Raw genomic sequence first — 10,789 nt, 5'->3', positions numbered from 1 at the left:
ATTCGACTCAGTCTTTTATTAAATATTTCTCTAATTCTGTTCAATCGATTACCGGGATATGGTCTAAGAGTATATTCATTAAGTTGGAAAGCGGCATCACCCACAAGTATATATGGAACAAGAATATTAGAATTTGGCAGCGAACATGGAGGTGGTAACTCCATTTGTCTATTTTCAAATCGCTGTCCCATAATAGATCCTTTAAAAATTCCTCCATCATGATGCCTTCCTTGGGCACCAATATCGACCATCAAAAACTCATAAGATGCTGATACTATTGCCATGAGAACAATGCTGTGTTGCCCTTTATAATTGTAAAAAGTCGACCCTGCATATGGTGGTGCCTGTAAAAAAAATGTTTATTTTAAATATCGATAAAATTTATCTAATATAGATAAAAATATGCAAAAATTTTTATATGCCATACTTGTATTACAACATGCTTCCCATCGACAGCTCCTATACAATGCGGAAAGTTCCATTTTGTAGAAAAATCATCTGCTATCTCTTTCCATCGTTGTTGAGAAGGTTGAAATAAAACACGATGTTGCAAAGTCTCCCAAATAGCTTCACATGTCTCTTGAATTATACCAGAAACAGTAGATTTACCTGAACGATATGACATTGCGAGTGATGACATTAAATCACCAGATGCTAAATATCTGTAAATATAGAATAACATTATAAAAGTAAAAATATATATACAAATAAAAATATATTTCATTGACAGGATAAAATACATAATAATATATAATGTCAACATACCGCAAGGTTATTAACAACCGGATAGCAGGTGGAATTGGTTTTCGACAGTTTGTTTCTTGTTTTCGTATAATTGGTTCAATTAAATTAAGTAATTCATCGAAAGAATCAGGCATCATTCGTGTATAATTATAATACCAAACCACGTCCCGAAAACGCATTTCTTGCACCAATATTGAAGCTTCACCTCTAATTTCTCGTCCAAGAATACATGCTCTAATCCATACTCTTTTTCTCTTTTTCTCTTTATTTCTTATTTGATTTATTCTCTGTAATTGATTTATCTTCAATAACAAATTTAATAGTTTTCTTTTTTTTCTTAAAAGCATTGAAATATCCATTTTAAACGCTTTCAAAATCCTTTGTGTTTAGGTTATACTTTGATATTTGTATACGGGATCCGATTACTAATCGTATGTGCTGATCGTGCACAATTTGAACTGCTTTTAACGTACGACCAATCGGACGTCGGACGTCGGATGTCGTATGTCGGACGCCGGACTCAGTGTGAATCCTCCATTAGAAGTCGACTTTTAGTCGACTTTTCGCCATTTTTAGAAGTCGACTTATAAAAGTCAACTTTCCGTTGACTTTTATAAGTCGACTATTTAGAAGTCGACTAAAAGTCGACTTTCCGCCATTTTTAGAAGTCGACTAGAAGTCGACTTATAAAAATCGACGGAAAATTGACTTTTATAAGTCGACTATTTAGAAGTCGATTTTTAGTCGACATTCCGCCATTTTTAGAAGTCGACTAGAAGTCGACTTTTAGTCGACTTTTCGTCATTTTTAGAAGTCGACTTATAAAAGTCAACTTTCCGTTGACTTTTATAAGTCGACTATTTAGAAGTCGACTAAAAGTCGACTTTCCGCCATTTTTAGAAGTCGACTAGAAGTCGACTTATAAAAGTCAACTTTCCGTTGACTTTTATAAGTCGACTATTTAGAAGTCGACTTTCCGCCATTTTTAGAAGTCGACTAGAAGTCGACTTTTAGTCGACTTTTCGCCATTTTTAGAAGTCGCCTATTTAGAAGTCGACTTTTAGTCGATTTTCTGCCATTTTTAGAAGCCGACTAGAAGTCGACTTATAAAAGTCGACTTACCGTCGACTTTCCGTCAACTGTGCTCTTAGGGTATGGTAACTATCGCGTACGTTGTAAACTGCATTGTTGATATTTTTATGTACTCTATGGCGTGTAATAAGGTTCTGAAATTGATCTCTGTGAATAAACTAATAGCAATATGCAAATTAATGAAATAGCAAAAACAATGAATATAAAAACCAATATTACTATACGAAATTTATCCAAATCCATCTTGGATCGGTTGTACTTGTGATCGGGTAAGTTTAAGGTGGGTTTTCAATGTCTTTTGTGTCAACAGTCTTTATTGTTCAATGTATGGTCGTGGCCAAAAAGGTTGTCCGACTTTTTTTTATAAGTTTTGGAACGCACTCTGTCATGTGAGAGTTGATGGTCCCTGCTCACGGCCATAACCTAAAGTTTCGCAGTGACACATTATCGGAGCAGACGGACAGTCTATACAAGGTGTCAGCAAAGTTTAAAATACCAGTTAAAGTATGCACGTGTATTTGACGTAAGGAACAAAGCCCGTCATAAAGAGGAAAAAGGAGAAGAGGAATATGAGCAGAGAATGGTAAGTAAAATGACCAGTGACCAATATTAGAAAAGAAATGTAAGATCCCTGTTTAATTAAAATAATAGATACAATATGATAAGATTACATTATATTACATTCAATTTCAATGTAAATTAATAATGTTTTTATTTATTTACATTGAAATTGAATGTAATATAATGTAATCTGATCATATTGTATCTATTATTTTAAACAGGAATATATTAATAATATACCCATAAGAAAGTATAAATAGATATTTTAATATACCTGTAAAAAAAATTTATTAAAGTATAATTTGTTTAAACTAATAGATAGAATATGATGAAGTCACATTAGATTTCAATGTAAATTAATAAAAGTCTTGTTGACATTAATTAAATTAAATCGAATGTAATGTAATCCTGTCATGTTCTATCTGTTATGTCAAACAGTATATTTTATTACAATTGAAATAATATGCATGAATATTACAGAAGAAACAGTGGTTCGAGACGTGGAAGAAAGCTTTTAGTCAACGATGGACGCAAGTATGATGATAATTAATGTTTAAAACAACATTTTTTACACAACACTAATGAAGAATTTGTCAGCATAATTAAGAATTGAGAGATTAAATTAAATTAAAATAATTTCAATTAAATTGTCATATGTCTGCTTGCAGATAAAAGGGGAGACAGCGTTGAACAGAGGCGAAAGAAGTATAGTTAATGGGATCTGTGGGAAAGTTGGAGCTTGCTGTTAAAAAATGTAAGAATTTTCATAAAACTGAAAATATGCACTTGAAGATGAGAGAAAAAGTGAGGGATTCGAAGAACTTGCCGAAGGAGAAGGAAATATACGCAATATTAAACAATTAAGAGGTATGAAACATCAACAAATTCAACAAGGTAAGCTGCTGAACTGATAAAATTTTTCTTACATTGAGAAATTGTAGTGTATTATATTGCAAAATCGTTAACAAACTAAATCAATTTCTGTTTTAAACCTTTAGAAAAATGAAAAAACTACGTCTAACAGGTGAAGACATCACATAAATACGACAAAATAACAAAGCCAGCCTGCGTTCACAAATTGTGGAAGAATATATACGATTAAGAGGACGATAAGAGTATAGACATATATCCACGCGGTAAAAATTTTTTATATAAAAACAAAAACACATAAATATATATAATTATATATAATTATATATAATTATATATATTTATATATGTTTTTTTACATTTTTTTATGTTAATTATACATAACAACTGTTACATTTATACATATATGATTATATATGGGCAATTTTTTTCTCATTACCTCAAACTTCACATATTATAAAAAATGCAATGCAAAAATAATCTTTTTAATCATTTTTAGATTTTTATTTTTATTTTTTTTTGTAATATATATTATAGAAGAGACAAAAACATGTATGGACATACTTGATATGTTTAATTATAAATATAATTATATAAATATATATATATATATACATATATATATATATATATATAATATCAATAAATATCATAAGTAATTGATAAGTACGACAAGACCTAGGTGCGCGCGCGCGCGACCGCGAGCGCCGAGAAAGAAAACCTAGCACGATTCTCGCCGGCTTGCGGCTGACCGAGCGTCGAGCATCTGACATCACTGCATTCACTGCTGAAATCTGACATCGCTGCAAAATTAGTCTAGCACGTTTCTCGCTCCGCGCTCCTCTCGCGTCTTACAAGGGAAGGGTCAACCCTCGGGGTCACCGATTTTGTCGAAATTTTACTAAAATGTAGTATTGATATAGAAGTGACAAATGCTGTACGAAGACGATGCGCTTCTCAACCGTTGCCGAGAAATCGCGATGTGAATTTTATTTTATTTTATTTTATTATAATTTTAAAACTGTGCATAAAATGTTCGTAAAATATTAGCGATTTTGAAATTAACATTTTAAGGCATGCTTCTTGCAAAAAATTATTTATATTCGGTTATAATATTATTTTCTATGCATTCGAATTGCCTTGCATTGGAATTATGATGCATTGGAATTATAATGACGGCTGGAGGTGGTCTGGCGCCTTGAAACTCGATAGGCGGGTTCTCGGGGAGTATAACTTTTTTTACGAATGCGCAGTGGCGCCATCTCTACGCGTTTGCAAAAGTTACAACTACATTTGATTTTCGCCCGGACAAAAACGACCCACCTATGTGGGTGAAGGGTTAAAAGAGCGCTAGGGTCGCATTTCAAATGCTGAACCGTTAATCGATCGTTTACTGTCGTCGAAGACACTCGTCTGTTCTTGAACACTAACACTAATTAGTGAATTGTGTGAATATTCTGCGCTAAAAGTTTTCAAAATGGAACAACCAGCGGGTACATCTACTGCAAAAGAAAATTTAGAAGATGAGCGCAAACGATTATTAAAAGACGAAGATTTTAAGGGTGAATTAACAAATGCCCTGAAGTATTGTAATAGTTTGTTGCAAGCGAAAGATCTTCTAACAGATACACCTCCTGATAAAATAAGCTCTGTGTCTGTAGCTATGGGCGAAGTAATTTGTGAAAAAATTATCAACATTTTGGCAAATCGACAAATTGTTATAGAAGAGGATTTAATATTATTCGATGAGAACGATACCGAAGGAGAATACGAAGAGGTATGTTAAAGTATTATATTTCTATTATTGGCAATAAAATGAGTATATTTCTCAAAATTATAAAAACAATTATGTGCTTTAACGTATATTAACGCTATTTTATTTTACATTGTTAGTCAATGTGCTAATGTTTACAGCATAAACATTCATAATTTACTCATGCAATTTTATTTTTATTCGCAGTGTAAAATTAATAAAGATGAAGATTACGAGCCCAAAAAATTTCAAAAACAACTTTTTGATTATATTCCTTTAGAATATAAAATGAAAACCGTTGCTCTGGCTGAAGCTCATCCAAAGTGGTCTTTAGCAAATTTGCATAAAAAAGGCTGCAGTCGCTTGAAGAAAAAAGAAGATCTTAAAATATGGGCAGAAGATGTGAAGAAGGGTGGAACACACTTTGATAAGTGGACATACATTGATACAGAAACCTTCGAACGTTTCAAGGAAGCTAGAGCCTCTTATGAGTAGGTAAATTTATTGTTTTATCGAAACGGAAAAATAAACAAAAGTAGATAAATTTTTAAAACTATGAATATATTGATTTTTAACTTTAATAGGTGACAAGCAGGACAATCCAGCAATGGGCAATGGCAGCAGCATTTCCTTATATTTCGGAACAGTTTACTTTCAATGCTAGCGAATCATGGGTAAAATATTTCAAAAGAAGGCATAGAATAAAACAGCGGAAAATCACGAAATACGTTAGTAAAAAGGAATGCGCCACAATGGAAGAAGTACTAGAAGCGGCAGAAAAATTCCAAACGCAAACTAGAGTTCTGATTTCTAAATTTCAAAAAGATTTTGTTATTAATACCGATCAAACTGGATGCCAATATGATAGTACTTATAATAGAACTCTTGAGCATAAAGGTTCGAAAACAGTTTTTGTACAGAAAAAAAGTTTAAATAAGATTAGTCACTCTTATACTGCGCAGTATACTTTGACTGCGTCGGGAAAGATTATTCCTTTTGTATTTTTGTGCTTGCAAGAGCCCTCGGGAAAGTTTGGACCTTTAGTTAAAAAAAATGTTGATAAGTTGACCGATGAATATAAAAACGTTGTTGTCACTTGTTCAAAATCCGGAAAACTTACAACCGATTTATACGAAAAATTTTTGACAAATGTTATCTTACCATATGTTAAAAACAACAAGTTTTTATTCATTATCGATTCTTGGGGAGGCCAAACTAACCCCGCTCTACACGATGAAATTTTTGAAAATGAACAAGGAGAAGCAACGTGTACATTAAAAATTATACCGCCGAAATGCACACCGCTGTGCCAGCCCTGCGATGTGTATTTCTATCGTCAGGTTAAAAATTTTCTCAAGCGCTTGCAGAATGCTCCTATATTACTACAAGAAAAAAGAGAAATAGCATCTCGTGAAGATGTTATAAAAATTCACTCTGTAATATTGCATCAGTTAAATGCTCCGGTATTTTCACGTATGATTAAATACGCATGGTTTGGATCAAAACTGACGAGCGAACGGCCGAGCTTTTTAAATGTTAATGACGTGTGTTTTCCTGTCTCATTATTAAAAACAAAATGTGCTTGCAAAACAATTGGATTTATAAAGTGTGCTTGGTGTAAGTCAGTTTTATGTTTCACTTGTTTTTTTATTTCAATCACTCTAAAGTTTGTAAAGTTACAGAGCAAGACGACGAATAATCGCAATCATTTTATTATAATATTCTTCTTTTGTACGCCTTTTTTATTGTAACCTTTTTTTATACCTATACAAAACTAATAAATCCAATAAATATACATACAATTTTTTTAATATTATGTAAATATATCCCCGCCAAAATATATATATATTTTTTTATTTATATTTTTTTTATTTTTATATATTTTTATTTTTTTTCTCGGCAACGGTTGAGAAGCGCATCGTCTCCGTACAGCATTTGTCACTTCTATATCAATACTACATTTTAGTAAAATTTCGACAAAATCGGTGACCCCGAGGGTTGACCCTTCCCTTGTTAGCTCTGCTCGGCTCTGTTCGGCTCTGCTCGGTTCTCGTGATCGCTTGCCTTGCGTTTTTAGAGTCCACGCAATAGAAGAAACCGCAATAAAAAGAACTCAAGAAGAAATGAATAAGAAAAGTCGTGAAAAGGGGCGAGAAGATCTGAGGAGGAGTCTAGAGAGAAAGAAAGAGGAAGATAGAAAAAGAGAGAGGAAGAAGCAAGAAGAGGAAAAAGCGGATAGAAAGAAAAGGTTAGAATATTATTATTCTTTATTTTTAGATTAGATTGTTATAATTTCCACTCTTAAAAAAGCCATATTAAATCGAATAGAATCGTTGCGACCTTGCCTCTTTTCCGCAATGTTGATTCTCTCATTGTGCTCGCTTCGTACTGCGAGATTATTGTCAGCACAAGGATATCATATAAGGGTGCAGTCCAATAACTTAATGCTACAAATCCTTCGAAACGTTCTTCTTCATCACCTTTTAATTCCAAAAAAGGAGAACATTTCGAAGAATTTGTAGCGCCTAAATCGTATTTTGGTAGCTCAAACGTCAGGTTATCGTAATTGCGTAATTGTTTTGTACATTGTAAAAAATTATAGTAGATATCTAAGTAGCACGCGTCTGTGATGTTTAGTTCTAGCATAGGTAAGGGAACCAGACTATGCGCGAATTCGTAATTCGCGATTCGTATATTCGTGAATAGTGTGGAGAGAAAATTCGTCGAAAATTCATCGAATAATCGACGAATTTTTTCTCCACACTAATCACGAATATACGATTCACGAATCGCGAATTACGAATTCGCGCATAGTCTGATATTCCACCCTTACAAATAGCGTGCATTAGTTAGACAACAAAACGGTTCGTGATTTTATTTATTACTGATTTACTTATGAATTAGGAGACTGATGGAGAAAAAAAGAAGAGGAACAAAAACAGAGGAAGATGGAAAAACAAAATCTAAAAAGCCAGGAGGAAAACATGAACGTAGATGACGATGAAGATGACGAGGATAAAAAAAATGAGGAAGAAAGGCAAAAAAAAAGAAAAGAAAAGAGGAGGAAGAAGCATAAAAAAAAGAAATAGGTACGTTATATTTGTTAATTTAATTATAAAGTTCTAAAATCATTTCTATTTAATTGTGCATTTATTTATTGCTTTGATTTTGCATTTTCTGTGTAGGTATTATGGTCCATATAGAGGAAGAGGAAGAACGTGGAGAAGAGGAGGCTGGAGAGAAGGAGGCTGGAGAGAAAAAGACTGGAATAGAGGAGGCTGAAGAAGAGAAAGCTGGAGAGGGGGATGGAGTGGACGAGGGCGCGGGAATACGAGGCCTGAAACGACATCGACAGGCCCCGTTTTTATTTTTAAATATTACAAATAAAAATAAAGATTGTAAAAAATAAAATAAATATATTATATCGAAAACATACTTTTATAATAATAATTATACTGTCCGACAAAACCTTCTGAATCCGTATTGTCAGGACTTTATAGCACCGGTAGCATTTTTTTCTAAATTTAATTTATGCCACATAAAAATGCCAACTTTTAGCTTTAAGGGGTTACACATGAGACATATGAGTAGACCGCAAGAAAAAAAGGTGAAATTTGGGAATTTTTATCTTGGAAACTATTAATTCGATTTAATTCGGGTATTTTTTATTTAAAAGTATCTACATTGAGGCACGTTCACAAATTTTTTTAAGGGAATTCATTCCCTCAGAGCGCTGTTGTCGTGGCCGGCGAAAATGTGTTCCTCGCGGACGGTTCACGGTTCCCAGAATATCTCGAGAACGGCTGGACCGATTTGCTTCAAATTTATAGAAAATGTTTTTTTTTCTCGTTTCCATCGAAAAATTTTTTTTTTATAAAACTATAAAGGTCGAAAATTTGGGTCGAAAAATGAATGTGTCCTTTATAGTCTGATAAAAAAAACTAGTTAAGTAAAAAAAATCTCCCAATGGAAACGAGAAAAAAAACATTTTGTATAAATTTGAAGCAAATCGGCCCAGCCGTTCTCGAGATATTCTGGGAACCGTGAACAGTGTCACATTTTACGCCGGCCACGAGAACAGCGCTCCGAGGAAATGAATTCCCTTAAAAAAAATTTGTGAACGTGCCTCAATGTAGATACTTTTAAATAAAAAAAACCCGGATTGAATCGAATTAATTGTTTCCAAGATAAAAATTCCCGAATTTCACTTTTTTTTCTTGCGGTCTATTCATATGTAAGCCTTTAAAATGCGATTTATTTCGTGTGGATATAATTTTTTGTTTTCGAGATAAAGCAGTTTGAAAATATCTCTTCTTTCCACTTAATATACTGTCCGACAAAATTTGACTTTCTTTGCAACACGAGTGTGAATAGTCGTTTCCGATGTATTTTTGCTAGCTGAACATATGAATCCGTTGTCCAAATTTGACTATCATTTCTGTATATATTATATGATTATAATAAATAAAATATAATTAATAAATAATTACAATTTTATTATATGGCTGACATATAACATATATGCATATAACTGTATATGTATATATAAAAATAATTAAAATGTTAATTTTGATCGTATATATATTAAGAATGAGAACCAATAACTAAGACAATAAATAATATAAATAAATATTTTTTAACTGTAATTTTTATATGTCACTAATATACGTGGTCTATACAATTAAGTACAGAAAAAAATATTTATTAATATATAAAAATATATAATTATAAAACATAATATTAACAAAATATAAATAATTTTTATTATGTAACACGTGCATGGAAAGTGGCCCATTACGCACGCTACGCGTGCGTGATAGACCACTTTCCACGCACTTGCAACATAAAATAGGGTGTGCAAACCGTGCGTAAAGATGAAAATTCACGGGTGCGGAGTTGACGCACGAGCCGAAGGCGAGTGCGGTCACCGCACCCGTGAATTTTTATCTTATAGCACTTGTTACACAATTAAATAACTATTCCATGCGCCATAATATGAAAACCGGGTTCGGGAACTGGTGAAAACGAAAATCTCGATATTTTCGGACCGCTAGTGTGTGATGACAATTATCCGTTTATCAAGATATGTCCGAGATAGAAATAGATCCAAGATAAAATATTTTATTTTAGCAAAAATCCGCGGATATCCGGATCTTGTTCGAATTTGGTTCTTGTTCTGATCCGAATCTTGTTCAGAAATTTTTATTTTTATTATAATATAAAATTGTTTGAGTTCAATTACTGATTACTAAAGTTAATTATTATCTAAGTTTAAGTAAAAACATCTCAAGTACAAACTTTTATGTGATATGAATAATACTTACGTGATTTTATAATTTTTAAAGTTGGGGATGCAATATTATAATGTTTTATATTGTTATAATATTTGACAAATATTTTTATATTTCAGTGATATTTAATAAAAAGAGTAGATACATAAATAATTCCCAACGATTTTTTAAAATTATATCGCTTTTGTAAAACTTCTTCAAAAGTTTCGGTTTTTAGTTTCGATTTCGGCCGAAACAAAAAAAAAATAGTTTTCAACTCTAAAATTGGATATATATTTAGTCCGGACTCGCACGCTCGCATCAGGGGCAAAGTCTCAGTCTGTAGATAAAATCGGATATATTTAGTCTGGATTCACACCAGGGGCAAAGTCTGTAGGTAAAATCGGATATATTTAGTTCGGACTCGCACCAGAGGCAAAGTCTGTAATGTGATTTAGTCCGGACTCAATCCTAGGGGCAAAGTGTGTCGATAAGGGGC

At 32.7% G+C, this 10,789-nt stretch overlaps 2 protein-coding genes across 6 annotated transcripts in view; one reads left to right on the top strand and one right to left on the bottom strand.

The window, feature by feature from the left end:
• Positions 1 to 1,299, bottom strand: part of LOC139823595 (uncharacterized) — a 5,162-nt gene extending 3,863 nt beyond the window's left edge. The window contains exons 1-3 of the mRNA XM_071796125.1: positions 766 to 1,299; positions 428 to 662; positions 8 to 344 (exon numbers count right to left, since the gene is read on the bottom strand). Of these exons, the coding sequence (XP_071652226.1) occupies positions 8 to 344; positions 428 to 662; positions 766 to 1,103 (910 nt within the window). The 5' untranslated portion in view covers positions 1,104 to 1,299. The remainder of the gene's footprint in view (positions 1 to 7; positions 345 to 427; positions 663 to 765) is intronic.
• Positions 1,300 to 1,837: 538 nt separating this feature from the next.
• Positions 1,838 to 8,625, top strand: LOC139823588 (uncharacterized). 5 transcript variants are annotated; one of them, XR_011734826.1, is made up of 7 exons: positions 1,838 to 2,419; positions 2,878 to 2,931; positions 3,066 to 3,291; positions 3,396 to 3,533; positions 7,098 to 7,268; positions 7,925 to 8,109; positions 8,206 to 8,625. XR_011734826.1 is itself a non-coding variant. In XM_071796118.1 (6 exons), the coding sequence occupies exons 1-2, from the start codon at positions 4,745 to 4,747 to the stop codon at positions 5,513 to 5,515; spliced, it is 588 nt and encodes a 195-aa protein (XP_071652219.1). In that variant the 5' UTR covers positions 3,554 to 4,744; the 3' UTR covers positions 5,605 to 5,917; positions 7,098 to 7,268; positions 7,925 to 8,109; positions 8,206 to 8,625. The 5 variants fall into 5 exon arrangements, 3 of the variants coding, with proteins under 3 accessions (XP_071652219.1, XP_071652220.1, XP_071652218.1); XR_011734825.1 differs by having other exon boundaries at positions 3,066 to 3,533; XM_071796118.1 differs by lacking the exons at positions 1,838 to 2,419; positions 2,878 to 2,931; positions 3,066 to 3,291; positions 3,396 to 3,533 and adding exons at positions 3,554 to 5,044; positions 5,228 to 5,515; positions 5,605 to 5,917.
• Positions 8,626 to 10,789: the final 2,164 nt, after the last annotated feature.

The sequence above is a fragment of the Temnothorax longispinosus genome, unplaced genomic scaffold (genome assembly GCF_030848805.1).
Source record: "Temnothorax longispinosus isolate EJ_2023e unplaced genomic scaffold, Tlon_JGU_v1 HiC_scaffold_14, whole genome shotgun sequence".
NCBI lineage: Eukaryota > Metazoa > Arthropoda > Insecta > Hymenoptera > Formicidae > Temnothorax > Temnothorax longispinosus.
This window is presented reverse-complemented; position numbering and strand designations above follow the sequence as displayed.